The sequence below is a fragment of the Ochotona curzoniae genome, unplaced genomic scaffold (genome assembly GCF_017591425.1).
Source record: "Ochotona curzoniae isolate NIBS_2020 unplaced genomic scaffold, NIBS_Ocur_1.0 patch49, whole genome shotgun sequence".
NCBI classification, from domain to species: domain Eukaryota; kingdom Metazoa; phylum Chordata; class Mammalia; order Lagomorpha; family Ochotonidae; genus Ochotona; species Ochotona curzoniae.
Window position 1 is genome coordinate 1467798 of NW_024467027.1, and position 20902 is coordinate 1488699.

Genomic DNA, 20902 nt, shown 5'->3' on the forward strand with positions numbered 1-20902 from the left:
TTAAATTTATGGTATCTAAATTCTAGCTTCATGGAGTGTGCCTTTGTGGCTTATGCTTGATTTTTAGATAATATCAAGAATTTTTTTTTCTAATCTCAGGAAATCTAATTCCATGTAGGATTCATCTTCCATAAACCTTGATAAAGCACTCTACTATTCCTTCAGTTATTTTTTTCTATACTGATTCTATTTTATTTGCCCTATGGTGTGTCTCCTTTATAAAATTACTATCTATTACAATGCTAGTAATTACAATAGACAAAACACATCTCTCATACCTGTCTTGAATATTCATAACATTCTTATGCACGTGGCACAATTTACATTTCTCTCTCCACTCTTTTTGGATTTTTCACTTTACATTTAAAAAAACTAGGACTGTCAGTGATGGTCTAGCTAATCCATTGCCTGGAGTGCCAGCATCTTATGACAATTGGAATCCAAGCTTCTACATTTTATATTTACCTCCCTACTTATCACCTGGGAATGAAGCAGATGGCTGTAATTTTTAGGCCACTGCACAAACATGGGAGAGCTGGAGGGGGTTCCCACTGAGTCAGCTATGGCATTGGCAGCCATTTGGAGAGTGAACTGATGAATGGAGGATCTATCTGCCCCTACTGTCAATCTGTCTTTCAGATAAAAAATTAAAAATAACCCAACATATATAAATTAAGATGAATAGATAAAAATATTGAGTTTATCTGTAATTATTTATATATTTTTTGATGTTTGGAGAAATTAAGTGAAAAAACAGGGAAATATTTTTATCTTATGGGCCCTGCACAGTAGTCAAGTGGCTAAACTCTTTGCCTTTCACATTGGGATACCATATGGGTGCCAGTATCCCTCATGCTCCACATCAATAACCAGCTCCCTGCTTGTGTCCCAGAAAAGCAGCCACTGACAGCCCAAAGCTTTGGGACCCTGCACCCTCACAAGAGACCCATATTCTCTCTGTATATCTGACTTTCCAATTGAAAAAAAAATTAAGTTTTACCTTACTTAATACATTCTTAAATGTTGTTACACTCAAGTACAAAACTAACAATGTTTTAAGACATAAAAACAGTTTGAAAAAACTAGATAACAGCAATTGCAAATGAAGAAAAGACAAAATAAGGATATTTAGGTTAAGTCTCTGTTGCTCATATACAGGGGTGGGGGAAAGATACCGAAAGTGGATATATTGCATTTGAAACTTGTTCCAACCCATGGTTACTAAAGCAGGATCTATAACCTGATTATATACACACTATTTCATCTCAACCCTCACAAATCCCTTCATTTCCCCATTCCACCTTTCTAGGAGGCAATGAGAAGAATCAAAGGACATTAGAATACTGTCAGAGCAATTGGAAATGTTTGAAAAGGGAAACTGCAAAACATTAAATAAATCTCACTGCACAGTAGTCTCTCTGAGGTGTGTTCCTAGGGAGGACCTTGGCCAGGATCTAGTCAGTATCAATATCAGTGGGATCACAGCTAGGGGCTCACATGAGAATGCTGGTGGAAATCACTTAGATGTGCACAAACTTCATCCTGGAATTAAAGGCATTGATAATATGTTACATGATACATTCTGCAGAAAAAGAGGCCTCTCTTGTATTTGATGCTGAGCATTTTGGACCTTGATAGGGACATGTCTCTAAATAAGTAATAGAAGTAGTCAAGGCTTTCACAGATGGGACCATGCCAATGAGCTTAATACTAAATATTTCACTTACCTCAGCATCAGTCATGATGCCCATGCTTAAAATAACATTTCTTAATTCATCTGAACATGGAATTATAATAGAGACAGAAGCAGAGAGGCATCTTTATTCCATTGATTCAAATCCCAAATGATTGCAACAAAAGTAGTTGAGCTGGTGTGAAGCCAAAAGTTAGGAGATAGGTCAAAACTGAATCAGCTAGGACATGAACCAATTGTGCCCTCGGTTGCCACAGTAGGATAACCAGAACCTTACACAACTATCTTATAGGGCTGGATCTGATGTTCATCCTCATATTTGAAAGACATTAGGCACAGGTTGGCATTCATTGGCAAGAAGCTTGCTGTCGGAAGCCATGGTGCAGGAAATCAGCATGAACGTGACAGTAGTTGTGGCAGCTGATATTTAAACTGCAGTGGCCATTATCATATCACAAGTCAGATGCCAAACAATTCTTATGCCTCTTGCATGTACCTCTAAAAGTATGCAATAATTAGACAAGGGCCAAAAGTGATCCAGTTTGCCAGATGTCACAAATGAATCACTCCCCATTCTGAACAAAAAATTCATCCTTTAAAACTGGGTTATTAGCATTACAATTGCCACATGCATCGGTTGATATTTGTGAGTCCCATATTAATCTATTATAGAATATTTGTGAATTAGCACTATAAAAAAAGCTATACTAGATAACTGCATAAATGCTATATGGAATTCAAAACAAGTGTTATACACAGAATATTTATTTTCAAAATTAAAATGTGAAAGCAGAACTTATTTACAACAAAATTACATCAGGTAGATTCCATTTCAAATATTTTAGCAACACATAGCCTTGTTCAGAAATATGACACACCTCATGTTTATTATTTGACAATTGTTGAGACTTTCACACATCCTACTGCAATTTTACAATGTATCCTATCTGTAATTTACTAATGCTTGATTTGGACTTTATACGATTTGACTGAGAGTAGCTTTATACTAGCTAGTTTTTTCTGTTTACATACTTTTGTTTTTCTTAGCTTCATAGGATCTGCAGAGAATTGACTTCAGAAAATATGATTGTTTTTAGGCAATGCAATATTTTTGTTGCTCCTTATGGATATATTAGTGAACTGTGACCTCATGTTAGTTTTTGCTTTCTAGTGCAATCAATGTTTTTTGTGTATGAGTTTTTCAACATTTCTTCAGGCATGTGACTTAGTTTATGCAATAACTGCCTGCTAACAAAAAGATTTTCCATACTCGTCATACTGAAAAAGTTTTTATCTTGTGTGAACTCTATGATGATTGATTAGGTCTTTTTTACGGCAAAACACTTTTCCACATTCACTGCATTCATACGCTTTTTCTGCTGTGTGTATTCTCTGGTGTTTAATTAGGGATGGCTTTTGACAAAATGCTTTTCCACATTCACTACATTTAAAAGGCTTTTCCCCTGTGTGAATCCTCTGATGTACAATGAGACTGGACTGCTGGCAAAAGGCTTTTCCACATTCACTACATTTATAAGGTTTTTGCCCTGTGTGAATCCTCTGATGTACAATGAGACCGGACTGCTGGCAAAAGGCTTTTCCACATTCACTACATTTATAAGGTTTTTGCCCTGTGTGAATCCTCTGATGTACAATGAGACCGGACTGCTGGCAAAAGGATTTTCCACATACACTGCATTCATAAGGTTTTTCCCCTGTGTGGATTCTCTGATGTCGGATTAGGTGTGCCTTCCGACAAAATCCTTTTCCACATTCAGTACATTTATAAGCTTTTACTCCTGCGTGAATTCTCTTATGTGTGATAAGCTGTGACGTCGAATAAAAACGTTTTCCACATTCACTGCATTCATAAGGTTTTTCCCCTGTGTGGATTCTCTGATGCACAGTTAGGTGTGACTTTGAATAAAAACTTTTTCCACAATCAATACATTCATAAGCTTTTTCCCTTGTGCGGATTTTCTGATGTATGCTTAGCTGTGACTTCCGACAAAAAGCTTTTCCACATTCACTGCATTTGTAAGGTTTCTCTCCTGTGTGGATTCTCTGATGCACAGTTAGGTGTGACTTCCGACAAAAAGCTTTTCTACATTCACTACATTTATAAGGTTTTTCCCCTGTGTGGCTTCTCTGATGTACAATGAGACTGGACTGCTGGCAAAAGGCTTTTCCACATTCCCTACATTCATAAGGTTTTCCCCCTGTGTGGATTCTCTGATGTCTGATTAGGGATGACTTCTGACAAAAAGATTTCTCACATTCATTACAATTGTATGATTTTCCCGCTGTGTGAATTCTCTGATGTGTAAGGAGACCTGATTGAGTGCAAAAGGATCTTACAGGTTCATTACAATCATACGGTTTCTCCTCAGTGGGAAGCATCTTCTCTCTAGTGAATTCTGACTTCTGGTAAATATTTTTGCTACATTTATTGCACACAGAGAAATTTTCTCCAATTTCACTGCCCTTCTTGGTGGTTAAGCTAGAGTTACAGCTAAAAGACTGTTTGCAGTAGCCACATATATAGTGACTTTTCGCTATTTGGATTATCTGATTTATTTTGAGATCTCTTTTATAAATAGGACATTTCTCACTCTTGAAAGGTTCATGGAGTTTCTTTCCTGAGTGTGTTTGTTGATGCTTGACAAAATAAGGATTGCTATGGAACATTTTCTTGTCAACCTGAATTGTTTCTCCTACAATGATAGGGTCATTAAATGGGTCTTTGATACAAATTTTCTTACACTTAAGGAACATCTTCGTGCTGAAAGTTTTTTCTTTTCCATTGTGTTCAAAAGATTGCTTACAAGTGTACATCTTGTCATGCTGACTGAGCTTTTCTGCAAATTGGAGTTTGTTCTCAGGAACATTAGAGGCATGCTTTTTCTCAAGTGACATTTCATCAGGCTTCCTAGGAAAAAAACACATTTTGAAATAAACTATGGTGTCCTTTCCTCTCTTCAAAAGGTACCCCATCTCTGAGTCTTTCCTGGGACACACTTCCCACCTCCCCTCTTCTTCCAAGTTCACCTGGTCACTTCAGAAGCAAACCTTCTGTAAGCAACTGAGTCCCAGTTTCTGTTCCCATACTAAGCTGAGGAAACAGCCACTGAGATTCCTGGTAACATTTTCTCTGGTGTCCAATACAGGGCATGAAATGGCTTCTTATACCAGTCATGTTGCTTGACTCAACAGAAAGAATTTACCGTGTTGGTGTGCTTTCCCTCAAGTGGGACTGAACCTTGAAAATGACTCTTGATACCCCATGGTTCTGCATAAAGATGGATCCCTCCACCCCATCCACTGTCCACCACCTAGCTCTGGTTGAAACTCCAAATAGGTTCTTTTTTTAAGGGGGATGAATTGCTGTTTCCTATCATCTCAATTTCTCCTTTGGGAGTATGGCTCTGGGTGTGTGTTTCGAAGAAACCTGGTGGAGGACTGACAGTCCCTCTCAGAGGCTACTTTTTTGCATGATGGGAAACTCCCTGGGTGGATTCTGAATGCTGACGACCTGGCATGGTACCCAAGTGCCAAGCTTCTTTCTCATGTTTCATGTTGGTTTATCCTTAGTGAAGGAGGACTGACTCATGGCACCCCGACAAGTATTATGCTTGGTTTTGATTATTTGAACTGACTCATATGCACCTCTGATGACTCTCCCTACACCCCTGAGATGAACTAAGACCAGTTTCTTTATTTTGACTCCTGTCTCAATTCTATCACCCATGTGTCTTCCAAAATCTGAGACCTGAACAGCAATAGAACAGGAGGAGTACATTTGAAACTACACAATAGGAGCTATTGATTGAGAGACAACAAATGGGAAATGTCTTCCCACAGGTTCCTCCTCAGACAAGGAGGAGTCATACAACACTTAAAAATCCAAGACCCTTCTGAAAAATGGTGCATCTCCCTCTCTCCACTCAACAGGTATCCCATCTATCTCTTCCTCTCTGAGGTGGTCCTTTTCCATTCCCTCTGCTTTCTACATTCACCTGGTAACTCTGCAAATAAAACTTCTCTCAAATAAACAAAAAAAAGAGACATATTTCTACTTTCTTTTTTATACAATTTCCTCTCCATAGCTTTTCATAGCACACGTCAATTATGGCCAGAGCTTAAATTAATCATCTTTGCCAATGCAACTCTTTTTGAAGTTATACAATTTTTGTTATTACAACTTGCCTGAAAGTGGTTTCTTGATTTTCTGGATTAGTTCCAAGCAGCTCATTCTTTGTGTAAGGATCTGAAAAGAGGAAAAAGAGTAACCATATCTGTGAATCACATCTAAGTATCTCTTTTCAAATGCTCAAGTAAGACAATGATGTTTCTTGCCAATCTAGATATAACAGATTTTAATATTCAAAAAATGCACACATTTATGATCATTACACTTTTTAAGTTAATACATTAATACAATAAATAGGGTTTCTTTTTCAATTTTCAATTACTTGGGATTTTATATTTTAAGTTGATGTGGAGTAGGACAGAAAATATGGTACAGCAATTCAAACTAATGCTTGTAATGCATTACATCGCATAACAGTTCCAGTTTGTCTTATCTTGCAGGGATCATGTAAAAGGTCAATATTTAGCTCTACATTTTTGGTTTCAGGTTGATCAATTTTAACATTTGAAAGCATTGTTAGAATAAAACTGTATATGGAGACTGTAGAGTGCCTTTGTCTCATGCATGACATAACCTGATTTTGGAAGAAACATAAAAAAAAATCAACATGAATTTCAATGAATATTTACTGAGATACATATCAATTTCGCTTCCCAGTATGTACTGCCCTACCTGAAAGTTGCTGGGGTACAGATTTTTCCGCAGTCCATGGTACTGATTCTTGTTCCAACTTGAAGATCACATCAGGTTTTGTTATGTGATACCCTGTTAATTGAAAATAATAGCGATTTTGTGAAATCACTATCTTGGAGCTTAAAGAAGAAAAGATTGGATCTAGAATCTGAGTCACAAAATGGCTAATATGAATCATTATCTGAAGAATAGATATTAAGATTCTTTAAAGCCTCAAATACTAGTCCTACTAGATACTAAACTTTATAAGTTCTTCTTTAATTTGTCAAATATAAAGAAAGTATTCTGCTTGGGCATGACAGATTATCACTCACCCACGAACAGCAGATTGCTATAGGTCTCAAGCATCACATCCCTGTACAGGGTCCTCTGAGTATTGTCCATGATCTGCCACTCCTCCTGGGTAATGTCCACAGCCACATCTTCAAATGACACCAACACCTGCAACAACACATGTCTCCTCAGTTCTGGATCACTGGCAGTACATTCTTCCACGTATGTTTGATTTGCAGCTTATATGAATGCAGCTTAATTTATAATCTATATGGCATTATAGATTAAAAGCAAAATGAAAATACTCATTCTGCATTACTTTTGCAATTCCAAAACTACAATAGACTATCCCTTATTATTTTGTTGCAGATTCTTTCCTCTAATGACTCTGATTTTCATTAAATATAGAAGGTATCATTAGAATAAATCTGCAAGTAGAAGATATCACTCTGTTTGTCCCTGTTATTGCCACTCTGCTTTTCAATTAAATTAAAATATATAAGCATTTTAACACTGAGCAAAAATATAAATTCAGTGCCTGTAATAGTAAGCTGAGTGATTTCCAACTGCCATGTTCCCCCATATTCACTTTCTGTAGAATTTCTTCTTATAAGAAAGATATATTGGTGTCTTCTCTACTGATTTCTCAGCTACAAAGTGGGGTAAAGTTTTCTGGATCACTCACTTAAGGCATAGGATTAGGAAGTGAGTCTGTTCTGTGTTAAAAACCATACATTAACAACAGAATTTGTATCCATGAATGTCTCATGTTCAGTCTTGTGAAGGATATGACTAAAGCTTCAGCTCAGGAGAACTATTCTTCGCATGTTTATTTTGCATCTTCTAAAGACACAGATTACTTTACAATCTGTATGGCAACATAAGGTAAAAACAAAATTAAAAACATCTTGTCCTACATTGTATTTGAAATTCTGAAGTTACAATGCAATTCCTTTATCACTCTGTAAGATCATTTTATCAAATAATTATGAGCTCACTGTGTAATCTGTACATATAAATATGAACATTGAGCTAAATTACATGCAAGATTAGATAAGAAAGACACATGATTAATAATGGATAGAATAGTGAGAAAATGATTCATGATATTTTTCTCAAACAAGCTGATATTTTAAAAATGTATAAAGTGACATTAATAAAATTCAATTTTCCTATTTCAACTTAAAAAATGAAATATTGGAAAAAATTTTTAAATTAAACTTACACAAATGAGTGAAGAGTTAATACAGCTTACTCTGGATTTAAATACATATGTGATTTTTTGTTTTTTACTTTGGAGAATGTATATATTAAAATCCTTTCTTTTTTCTATTTTTTTCTTTTTATGAAAACACAATTAAATTAAGCTAATATTTTAATTACAGTGAACTTCAGCCTCATTCAGAACTAGCTTTTTGTAACAAGTAGCTAACTCAGTTTTTAAAATAAATAAAAACCTCCAAATGCTGCTAGGCACCATACCATTTCAGCAATTTCAAAAAGCAAAATTGAAAACTTGAAAACTATTTTTATATTTGGAAACTCTTACTACTCCCAAATGCTGAGTGGCTATTTTCAGGTTGGAACTGAATGATGTTCTTTATATCATCTGTAACATCAATAAACACCATTTTAAACTTGATATCCCTCAATAATTAATAAATTCTTACTTTTAATTTGAATCATGTAATAAATATCTTAGTTATATCATCAGAAAACTTGGAGGGAAAATTTGAATCAGATTTAACTGCTCCAATGTCTAGTTATGACAATCTTACCTTCTTCCTCTCATACTTATTTCTTTGTATCAGATTAAGAAAACCATCATAAAGCTTCTACAGCACAATGTAAAACAAGCTGAGACATAAACATACAACTTACTGAAAGTGTGTTTGTGTTCTCTAGACTTGGAAGCATGTAGTGTGTTTCAGTGAAACACCTGGAAGAAAAGGTGCACAGAGGAAGTTACAAATTGGTTTTGCTTTCTCAAGTTTCCTTATTATTTCCTATTGTGTAAGTAATGTCAAGGCAGGAACCAGACACAACGGCCAGAGAAATAAAGGCTATCCAATTTCCTGGGCAAGAATAGTGCATTACAGATGACAAGTGCCACGAAGCCATCCTAGAAACAGCATAAACAAATTCAATAATTGACAGTGATTAAATTCAAGTTGTTATTAGCTTAAAGCAAACATTTTTTTGCACTCTATTATTATTATCTTTTATGATACAGTTCCAAATTTGCTCATCACCTCCAAAATTCCCTCCCCCCACCTAATACCTCTATATCATTATTAACATATAGTTCTTCATACACATTCATATGTCCATCATTGCTGGCATGGAAAATGGCAGAGAGTCCAGCATCTTATTGTCAAAATATAGTAAACAGTTTCATTGTAAGTCCATCTTTGTCTGGAAGAAGAAATGCATACCACACTGCATCCTCACATCTGGATGTGAGTCTCCATTGCAAGGCTATTGTACATCCCCTTAAATAGTCATGATACAAAATCAACAATAGAAAGAAAAATAGGAATGTACAATGCCATGAAGTTCAATCACACGTTACTATATATGACAGTCTCCATTACACAACTACTGTACATCCCCTTAAATGAAAAGTTATGATACAAAATCAACAATAGAAAGGCTAACGTGTAGCTGAAGAAGTGAAAATCAAGAACCTTCTTGAAGAAAATGATATCACTGCATGATCTATGAGCCATTACATGATTTAATCAGAAGAAAGTATTTTGAAGAGATGAAACCAATAGAAAACAACAAAACACATGCAATATATTTTCTGGTGATCTTTGTTAAGCGTGTCTCCTCCAGACTATAAACAGATGGGTTTTGTTTTTCAATCCAGTCTACTAAGCTATGACATTTAATTGAGTTTAAGCCATTCACATTCAGAGTTTAATATGCACGGATGATACTTTGGTCCTCTCATTTTAGAAATGGGTTGTTCATTGGTTTAATCTTCTGTTGTCATTTTATTGGGATGTTCTTCCCATTTGCCTTTGGTTTTGGTGGATGTTCTTCCCATTTGCCTTTGGGTTGGGCAGGTTTGAAAGAGGCAAATTCTTTTAACATTTCTTTTCTGTGGAACAATTTGATTTCCTTTTCAAAGACAAAAGAAAGCTTTGCTGGATATGTTATCCTAGCCTGACAATTTTTTTCTTTCAGAGTCTGGAATATTGTGACTCCATTCTCTTCTTGCCTGTAGAGTTTCCTGTGAGAGATCTCCTGTGAGTTTAATTGGCATTCCTTTATATGTCAGTTGATTTTTTTTCATGTGCATATTTAAGGGATCTTTTCCTTCTGTTCAATTAAAAAGAGCTTGATGATCATGTGTCTTGGGGAAAATCACTTTTGATCAAGCCTACTGGGAGTTCTGTGCCCCTCCTGGATCTTGTTTCCCAATTCTTTCTCCAGATTAGGGAAACTTTCCTTGATTATTTCATTAAATACATTTGCAAACTCAGCTTCTCTTTCTGCACCTTCTGGGACTCCCATAACTCATATATTTGGCCTCTTAATAGTGTCTTTCAGTTCTTTAATACTTTTTTGGCCTGATCCAGCTCTGCTTCCAGCTTTTTGTTTGCTTCCCCCTCGAGACAGGAAATATCTTCCAATTCTGAGATTTTTTCTTCTGCTTGCTTCATTCTATTTTGGAGACTCTCCATTGTATTTTTAATTTGCTCTACTGTGTTCTTAATTTCTGATATTCCAGCCTTGATTTGCTTTACTGCTTCCTTAAATTCTTTGAACTCTTGCTTGAGCTTCTCATTTTTGATCAGAATCTTTAAAATGAGTCTTATGGATTCTGTGTCCCCCATTTTTTTAGATGTCTTCTTCATGAACTCTGAGGTTGGCACAGGGCTTTGCTCCTTTGCAGGGGAGTTTTCAGTAATATTCATTGTGCCTTTGTCTCTTCTTTTGCTCTTGGTCATTGTACTTCTGGTTAGCAGAGTCTTCTTCTCCTTGGGGCAGGTTTCTAAGCTGCTTCACACTCAGGTATACAGTTTAACTCTACTTATTGCAGTTGGTATACAACTTTTGCTTGCAGCCACTTGTGCCACAACCTCCAGCAAGTTCCAGGTCTGGGTTCTTATGTCAGATTTCCACCATGGTCTCCACAGCCCCAGCTCCTGGCTCACCACTCTCTACCTCCTGTGATACCATGCTGAGGCTGCACCATTGTCTCTGCAAGCTTTCTCCCACTTATAGTTGGAGTAGGTTCCAGGATGAGAGACACCAGTTGTCCTATATAATTAGGTTGTTGGTGGCGCTGATCTTATCAAAACCTCTTGGACATTAGGTCTGGGTACCCCACAGACCTATTTAGACCCATACGATGCCATAGTCAGTACTATTTTCCTGCGGGGCCAGTTCAATCCACTCACCTCAGTGAGTTCTCACGAACTCAGCACATGCACGGTTCACTGTTGTCCCCTGATGTTTTAAAGCTATTGCCACAGTGTACAAAATGGTGCCTGATGTACCAGCATTACAGTTCTTGATCTGCTGGCCATCTGATCCGAGGGCTACCCAGACCTGCCCCGGGGGGAACCTGTAGAATGCCACGCGGATGCAGTTCACTGAGTCAGAAATGAGCTCACTCCCAGCTCAGCAAATGCTTAGTCCTTTCCCTTGTTTTTGCCCTCTTATGCAAAATGGGGCCCAATTCAGCTCTAGGGGGCTTATTGGGCCCTGAAATCCACCCTGTTCTCACACTGCCCATCTGAGATCTGCTCCTCAGTCTCTGCTCCTGGTCAAATCAAATGGACCAGCAGGATGGACAGTTCTTTGTCTGGGTTCACCTCCCAATTTCCCAGTGAAAGTCCCTTCCTACCTGGTTGCTGGTGGAGTTCCAGCTGCTGGCAGAGTTCAGATTGCCATTAGCTGAATGCCGCTCGAGTATCATTCACTGCAACACTACACCTTTGTTCCCACTGCTTTCCTGTGTCTGTCAGTCTCCAGATACTCCTCTGCTCTTGCTATTGTTGTTCTGTCCTTTCCTATTTCCTGAAATATGTCCTCTCTGCTTCATCCTGATTAAATGTTTTCCTGTCCATTTAAACATGTTCTTACCCTATTCCACCACCTTGATTCTGTTGAAAGTGAAAACTTTCTACTGTCTAAAGCAAACGTTTTATACTTACTTAAAATTAAAAATATTACTGCCAAGCACTTAGTTATTTTTCTCAACCACTGTTCAAATTACAACATACCATAAAAAAATATTGTCACTGAAATTTATGCTACTCAAAAATAATTAGGGGTATTAAGTATTTGTTTTTGTAGATGAGCTGCATAGGACTCCATATAAGGACTTTCATTAGAACATTTATTGCTAATATTAAAAATGTTGAAAGCAGACTTTTTCAATTAGAGTAATTGTATCTGCACTTATACGGGAAAAATTGATATAATACATATTTACTCTCTACAACTTTCTAGTAACTGCTCCAACTGAAACTTCCTAAGACTTCAATGTCACTTCCCAGCTCTTAAACCTTCAATGACACTTGACTTTGCCATTTCATTTGCTTTGGCCCATAGGACATCTATAAATATGACAGCAACATAGTTTGAAATGTATTTTTACTTTACCTCATTAAATACTTATATTATAGCAACAGCTGGAGAAAACCATCAGACTTAGAGGATTGAATGTCATGATACAGCAGGTTTTGCTGCTGCTTGGGATAGATCACATCTGATACCCAGTTGCTTTGTTTATGTCTACTGCCTATTCAACACTCTCAACACAGAATCCTCTTATAAGGATAAATGTTTTTTCAGGTATTTGGGTACTCTAGTTTGATTTATTCATACTAAGGATTTTATTAGTAGTAGTAAAATGGTTTATATATATTTAAACACTTGAAACTCGGACTGCTGTGGTATTCTAGTGGTTAAAGTCCTCATCTTACATGCGCTGGAATCCCATACTGCAGCTGGTTTGTGTACCATCCAGCCAGTTCCTGTCCCAGCCAGGTTCCTGCTTGTGGCCTCAGAAAGCAGTAGAGGATGGCCTAAAGCCTCAGGACCCTGTACCTGCATGGGAGAATCAGAAGAAACTCCTGTATCCTGCCTTTGGATGGGTACAGCTCCTACCGTTGAGGCCACTTGGGGAGTGAACGAATGGATGGAAGATCACCCTGTGTCTCTCCTCTTTATATCTGGCTTTCCAAAAAAATTAAATATTTAAATATTCGAAAACTGATTCATGCTAAAATCTGAAGCACTTTTGCCTGTCAGTAATGGATAACATACTAAATAAGAAAAACCGCATTATAAATTTATTGTATTCACACAATCCAAAGTATTGAAAAAGGATTTGCAGAGAAGAGACAAAGGTCTCCATCCCTGCTCATTCACTCTCCAAGTGACTGCAATGGCTGGAGCTGAACTGATCTGAAGCCAGTGGCCAAAAGCTTCTTTCTGGTCTCTAATGCAGGTGCACATTCCCAAGGCTTTGGGCTATTCTCTACTCCTTTCCGAGCCCACCAGCAGGGAGCTGCATGGGAAGTAGAACATCTGGGACATTAATTGGTACCCAAATGTGATTCAAGCATATACAAGGGTTTAGCCACTAGGCTACAGCAACAGGCAATTAGAACTCCACTGGCAGATCTGAGAACCAGCTTGCAGGAGGAGCTGGGGCTGTCCACAACCACCTGGAATGTATCACCAATCAACAGGAGCTGCAACTGTGGGTAGGCCGGACTGACCCATGCTGAAGCACCCACTGGTTGATGCCAAGGTGAGGCAAGCCACGTCAGTCTAGGGGTGGAAAGACAGTAACTGTGAGGCTTGGGAGCGGTGGTCTGACAGGACCTGGGTCAACTGGCCTGGGTCCTTTGGCCAGTCTGTGTGTTGGATGCTGGGTCTGTGAGCCCCTAGGGGACGGGGGTTTCAGCAGGACCAGCATTACATGGTCGGGGTCCTTGGGCTCACCTGTGTGGTGGGTGCCTGATCCAGTGGTGTTCAAGTAACCTGGTTGAGGTCCTTAAGCCTGCATGCACAGTGGGTGCTGGGTCCTTGAGCCTCAGGGACAGAAGGTTAGTGAGGTCCACGTAGTCTAGCCCAGTCCTCCCTCGAGCCCACATGCAGGGAAATGCTGGGTTCATGAGTCCTGGGGAGGGGAGGTCCGGTGAGATCTGCATCACCTTGGACCCACCTGCATGGTGAGTGCCAGGTCTGTGAGCTCCAGGGACAGGGGTCTGGTGATGTCAGGGTTGCATAGCCCAGGTCCTTGGGCCTTCTTACAAAATGTGTGCAGGGTCAGGTGGAGGCCAGGTCATGTGTTCTAGGTCCTTGAATCTGCTTGTACACTGGGTGCTGGGTCTGGGCCTCAAGGGCAGGGGTCCAGTGGGGCTCAGATCACAGGGCTCAGCTCCTGGGCCCCATCTGCATGGTGGATGTTGCTCATGTGAGTCCCTGGGGCATGGGGTCCAGTGCATGCCAAGTCTCCTGGCCTGGATCCTTAAACCTCATATGTTCTTTTTTAGAAATAAGTAAATTTTATGGGTCTGTTTCAGTAGCCTAGTGGCTAAAGTCTTCATCTTGCACATGCCAGGTCAGATATGGGTGCTAGTCCATGTCCTGGCACCCTGGTTCCCACCCAGCTCCCTGCTTGTGGCCTGGGATAGCAGTAAAGGATGGCTCAGGACCTTGGGACCCTACACCTATGTGGGAGACCCAGAAGAAGCTCCTGGATCCTGGCTTCAGATCGGTTCAACTCTGCCATTGCAACCAGTTGGAGAGTGCATCAGTGGATAGTAGATCTTCCTCTCTGTCTTTCCTCCTCTCTGTACATCTGAATCTCCAATAAAAACAAATTTAAAAATAAGTAAATCTTATTTTTGATATTTACATACGAGAGGGATGCATGCCCATGAGGACCACCAATTAGAGTGGGGAAGTTGAGGAATAGAAGAAAGTAGATGAGACGGATCTTTGGATGACACTGGGTGGTCTTGCCCCATTCCGGGTAGCTGTTAATGAATTGTCACAATAGCTGATTTTTAGTATACTCAAACACTTGAGGCTATAAATGAATTCACTATAAATGAAAACAGGACCCCATTTACTGTGCCAGTTTATCTGGCATGCTCTGTATTCTTTCTTCGGTTTCAGAAACCTATACTAACAAGTCTTGTCTGTCTCCTCCTGTATCTAGCCCTATGTGCCTCTGGCTATGCCTACTTTTATGTATCTCAGATCTTGCTTATGGCACTGTAAGTTATCTACAGTTTGAACACCTCACATGACTGGGACCCATATTCATCCTTGCATTAACCCATTTTAAAAATCTGTCACTTAAACCACATCATTAAAGTCAATTGTCCTTGTGCCTACAGCATAAGCCAGCTGTTCATAAAGAATCATTATTCACTTTGTTCAATAAGCAATATTGTTATTCTATATCTTTGGAAAATTTATATCTATTAAATACTTTATTGTAAGGACTAACTAGAACAGTGGACACTAACACAGATGTGCCACCTTAAATACCTGCGTCTCCTAGGTCTTGAACACCTTAGGGCCTCACAAATGTAAGCTTCAAGCCCTTTAGGCTTAAACGATATTCTCTGCCAATCCCATGTACTTTATGACGTGGTACCTGACAGCTCTATTCACCAATGCTCTGTGGTACTTATCCCCTTTGTCTACTTACATCTGCATCTGCCAAGCCTGCAGCCCTGCGCTCCCAATACTCACCTCTATACTATAAAGTTACCTTGCCATTCTTCTGCTCTCACCCACTGCTTTCTTGGTCTGTCCCTCACTGCACTCTCCTTCCTCATCTCTTATCTTTGTCTCTTCCCCACCCATCATGCATTTACTGGCATAGGAGATAAGCTAAAAACAATAAAGAAAAAAAACTATTACTTACAAATTTGTTCAGTAACTTGCTGTAACTGAGACCTCCAAACACAATGGATATTCAACTAAAGATTTTTACAGTTTAAATTTTAAGCAGGATATTTTCTTTTTAAAAGAATAGATTTATTCATTTTTATTGGAAAGTCACATATACAGAGAGGAGAAAAGACAGAGAGGAAGATCCTCTAGCAGATGATTCACTCCCCAACTGACTGCAATGGCCAGAGCTGAGCCAATCTGAAGCCAGGAGCCAGGATTCTCCTTCTGGGTATCCCACATAGGTGCAAGGACCCAAGGCTTTTGCTGTCCTCCACTGTTTCCCAGGCCACAAGCAGGGAGCTGGATGGGAAGCAGAGCTGCCAGGATTAGAACCCACACCTCTATGGGATCCTGGCACATTTAAGGTGAGAATTTTAGCCGCTAGGTCATCACGCCAGACTCAGAGATATTTTCTGAATATAAACTTAATACCTAGCCTCTTGAACATTATGAACAATGTTTGTGCATAATTAAATATAACACTGAAAGCATTCTCTAAAAAATACAATGTTTACATCAAGGATAAATTGCTATAAAATTAAAATATAATCAATTCTTAAACTGTTTCAATGTATGAGATGAACTCATGTTCTCTGTCAGTTAATATATTAAGATGCAAAAAGGTTACAAACATGGAAATGTGTTCTTGATGAGGAAGATTGCAAGAGAAAATTTTATTGATATAATTGATCATAGTTTTTTTTTACCATTTGCAACATTTTCTAAGCATTTATCATTGATACATGTGATAGAAGTCTGATCCTCTGTTAAAGCAAGTTTTAAAAGACATATGTTATTGTAACATGTTTTAAATTGTTAAAGGGCTTTTATCCAATTAATAAAAAAAACTTTCCACCTAGCTCTAGTAAACTCTAGCTCTGTTCAATTGTTTCAAAATATGAGACGTGTGAATGTACTACCTCTTATGTCCAAGTGCTTTTTATATAAAAGTAATCTGTATTTTCTGCCTTTCAATAGGTTTTCATTGCTTAAGATCAGCAAATGGCCTGACATGGCAGCCTAGTGGTTAAAGTCCTCACTTTGCACACACTGGGATTTCTTTTGAGCACTGGTTCTAATCCCAGATGCTCCACTTCCCATTCAGTTCCCTGCTTGAGGCCTACAGTGATCTAATGAACCTTTTTTTTTCTATTATTTTTATTATTTTCTTATTGGAAAGGTGGATATACAGAGAGGAGAGACAGAGAGGAAGATCTTCCATCCGATGATTCACTCCCCAAGTGAGCGCAATGGCCAATGCTATGCCGATCTGAAGCCAGGAGGCTCCTCCGGGTCTCCCACGCGGTGCAGGGTCCCAAAGCTTTGGGCCGTCCTTGACTGCTCTCCCGGGCCACAGGCAGGGAGCTGGAAGGGAAGCGGGGCTGCCTTCTAGAGGATTAGAACCGGTGCCCATATGGGATCCCAGGCGTTCAAGGCGAGGACCTTAACCACTTGCGCCACCGCGCAGGGCCCTAATGAACCTTTTAAAAAAGAATTTATTTCCTAAATTAATCATGTACACCCACTTAGCACACCATCATAAAAATCTACTCCTTGAAAGATTTATTTCTGAAAAATGATGTGAACATTGGCCCTAAGACCCCAGCCACTTGGAATCAACACAATTTTAAATATCTCATTCCTCTAAATCTCAGCTTCCTTAAGATTCATATGCCCGTAAGGTTAAAATTTTGTTGTCTGCCAATCTACTGTAATTTCACAACATTATTCCAACCAATCCACTGTAACCTCATGGCACCATTCCTGAAGGCCCTATCTGTCAATCTACTGCAGCTCCTCCCCCTAGTCCTTGCTCACCACTGTACCTACCAGTTCCCTGTGGCCCCAACAGTTCTATCCACCAACCCCTTGTTGCCCACCCACGTCCCTATCTAGCAATCCCTCATGGCCCCGACACCTGCCCTCAGCCATAATGGCACACTCCCACATGCTTGCCATACTTCTTCTTGCTCTCCCCCTCTAACCTACTTCCCCTGAAGCCCATTCCTGCCACTATGGCAGAAGATGTCTTGGTTCCCTCTTTCTACCACTGTACTTGTCCCCATGGCCATTTTCCCTGTTGGAATGAAACCTGCATGGCTTGCTACATCTGGTGTTTTGGCTTGTGGCAGCAAACTGAAAAAAGCTTATACTGAATGAAATAATACTGGAAAGAGTTAACAATATTTCTTTTCATATTTGGAAGGGGACACAGTAGATCCTCAAAAATTGTAGAAGGATCACTGATTGCAAAACAGAGCAAGGAGCTGTGCTTCTAACAATTAGCACCCACTGTTCATCAGTTGAGCATCTTGCATTGTGTAGCAATGAGCTCCATCCCTTAAATCATTCAATGACAGGACAATCTAACACATCACAAATCACAAATGGTTTGGATGCACTTCAATTAATGAATTTGATGGCCTCTTGTATCTATCTCTAACCTTGGGTTCTATGATGAAAGTGACAAAAATTAGGAAGAGGACAAACAGAAGAAAAAGAGGGTTGCATACATGAGTGAAATTCCAATACTCAGAACAATTTCAATTAAAAAAATGCAAGTGTGTTTTGTTTTGTTATTGGACAAGAGCTTCTTAATTGCCAGCATGTAGTAGACATGGGAAACTCTGAATTACAGATGTGGTGGATGAAAAGGGATGTCAGATCTGTAGTATCAACCAACTGATCTCTACCGTTTCTTGCTGAGCCTGGTCTTATTTCTAAGTTCAGATTCAGCTCAGAAGGGATTCATACTGAAGAGCCAACCAGAAAATTGTGCTAGTCTTTTGACTGTTTTCTAAGCTGCTTCCTAAGAAAACAAATTTTACATTTTGTCAGCCTCATTTCCGAATAACAAAAGCAATGTCACTGTCTCCCAAAGCAAAAGACAAAAGGTGCGTTTGGCACTTGCCAGTGCAGAATGGAGTTTAGAATGATGGGAGACTGACAGGGTCCTTTATAATTTTCCACATGGTCACATCAAGAAACTAAATTAGTTGCTGATGCCTGTACTTTGAGCACTCCAATAGATGATCCCTCCAGGAAACCTCTCTCCAGATCTCTCACCACTCGTCTTTTCACTTTCCCAGTCTCTTGCCTTTAGTCATAAATAATTCATCTGTACAATATAAGAATGACTGAGATGGAAATACAGGTGATGGAAAAACCAGAACTACAAAGCATATGTTAACAGAGAACTACAGGACAGTTTGTATTTCTCTGACCATTAAAAATTCCAGCTTTATTTTGTATATCAGTAAACACAATGAGGTTACACATTACAGAGTATGTTATCACATGCCATATTCTTTATACATATGGATTCCCTGGTTTTCACTCATCTTAAAAGTTATGCACTATCATCTCTACTTAACAGATTAGGGATTCATTCTCAAACAAACTAAACATCTTACCCAAAGTCTAATATTCCACAAACAGTAGAGTCAGGATTCAAACACAATTTTTTTTTTCTCTGACTCCATATCCAGATTTGATTATCACTCCAGCACAGTCTCAAAGAGTCAGAGACTTCCTACTAATAAAGACCTTGTAAACTGTCACCCTAAGTTAACCAGGACAATCTTGCTACAAGGAGGCCATTTCAAAATATCCAGAGATATTTTAACATTTTAAGCAGTCACAAATGTGCAGGTGCTACTGGTATCTAGTGAGTGAAGGCCAACCATGTCCTAAACATCCTATAATCCACAGAAGAGACTGCACAATGAAAGATTAGCAACTCTAAAGCATTAATAATGCCAAAGTTAAGAATCTTTGTGGTGGGTTCCAGGCCAAGATCGTGTCCATGCTCGGAGACACAATTCCAGCCATCACATTCATGCAGTGACCTGTCCTGGGGCTGCCCTAACTCCAGAGACTGCTCCCTTCAAGGTGAATACACCAAAGAGGGAAGTTTGAAGGGCTGGGGGGACCCAGGCCCCACCTGCCACCGCCATCATGGAGTGATGGATGGGATTGTGGAGGGGGCGAGCTTGGGACCTGGGGATTTACACTTCCAGGAGCATTTTGGCTGTTTCTGGGTGCCAGGCCAGGATCATATCCATACTCGGAGCCCCGAGTGGTGACCTGTCCCTGGCAGCCAGTGTGCCATTCAGCGCCAAGCTCCACCTGCTGGCTGGACAGCTGCCTGCTCTAGTAATTTTGGCTCTGAATTGCTTCTTAGGTATCTCAATGTCAAACCCACTGTACCTCTGGGATGTCAATCAATCCTAAAGAATCCCAACAACAGAGTAACTTTCCCTTTGAGACCTAGTAGGTTGGAGGAGAGGAACCAAATAATCTTTATGGATAAGACTGATACACAAATTCCTTAAAATACTATGTAGTAATTGTAATCATCAAACACCAGTCCATGCAAAACCTAAGAATCCGGGCTTGTTTAGCAGTATAATATCCTATTACCTGACATGATGATGGATCAGGAAATGAGTCATATTATTCAGGGCCATAAAATTAAGTAGCGTACTCAAGAACCATATCTGGGGGTAGATTTTCTTGGGGGTGTGTGGGCCAAACCCCATGGAAATACTAGCCTCACTAGTTAGCTCAAGGGTTGAAGAGGTGATGAACTAAACCAGGTGTGACCAAGGAGCCTGCCATCACTCACAGGTAAAGGAACCCACAACAGCCTGGACTGGTCAAGGCAGCAGCACCCAAATGTGCATCCTGATTAGGGTGTGGGGTGGGCCAGGCTGCAACATTCACCAGCTCATACAAGGCCAAAAAGAAGGCCAGACTACGCAGGACCCTGGCCTAAAACCCAATGATATGCATGAGAACTGGGTCTGGGAGTGGATCAAGTGGAGGAACTTGGGAAATTCCTCTAGCAGGTCATAGCTCCTGCTACTATACACATGATCCAGACCTGGAGGATTGAACAAGCTAGGCAAAGTAGCTCCAATGGCTGGTCAATGTATGAGATGGCAATAGAATGGGGTGGACCGTGTATGACTCAGCAAACCTTAGCCCACAAGCAAAATTAAAAATCAAGATGGAGCACAGGTCATGCCGAGCTAGGCTCTTGGACCTACTGGTCTGTGTGATTCAGGGATGCTAAGCCACAGTGTGTAAGGAAAAGGCCAGGACAGGTCAGGGGCAGTGCTAAGCTCAGTCAGAGCAACCACTGACAT

General features: G+C 39.6%; 1 protein-coding gene across 1 annotated transcript; it reads right to left on the reverse strand.

Annotated features, from left to right (window-relative positions):
• Positions 1-2090: 2090 nt before the first annotated feature.
• LOC121168065 (zinc finger protein 883-like) lies at positions 2091-9038 on the reverse strand. Its single transcript, XM_040997834.1, has 4 exons — positions 8691-9038; positions 6851-6977; positions 5900-5960; positions 2091-4622 (listed from the first exon to the last, which is right to left on the reverse strand). The coding sequence occupies exons 1-4, from the start codon at positions 8724-8726 to the stop codon at positions 2984-2986; spliced, it is 1863 nt and encodes a 620-aa protein (XP_040853768.1). The 5' UTR covers positions 8727-9038; the 3' UTR covers positions 2091-2983.
• Between the last annotated feature and the right edge of the window lie 11864 nt (positions 9039-20902).

Excerpts from the sequence above, each read along its gene's own strand:
- LOC121168065 (XM_040997834.1), bottom strand. The coding sequence starts at position 8,726 with ATGCTTCCAAGTCTAGAGAACACAAACACACTTTCA. Across the intron at positions 6,978-8,690 it reads AGAACACAAACACACTTTCA|GTGTTGGTGTCATTTGAAGA; the intron begins GTAAGTTGTATG and ends GTGTTGTTGCAG. Across the intron at positions 5,961-6,850 it reads TAGCAATCTGCTGTTCGTGG|ATCCTTACACAAAGAATGAG; the intron begins GTGAGTGATAAT and ends TCCTCTTTTCAG.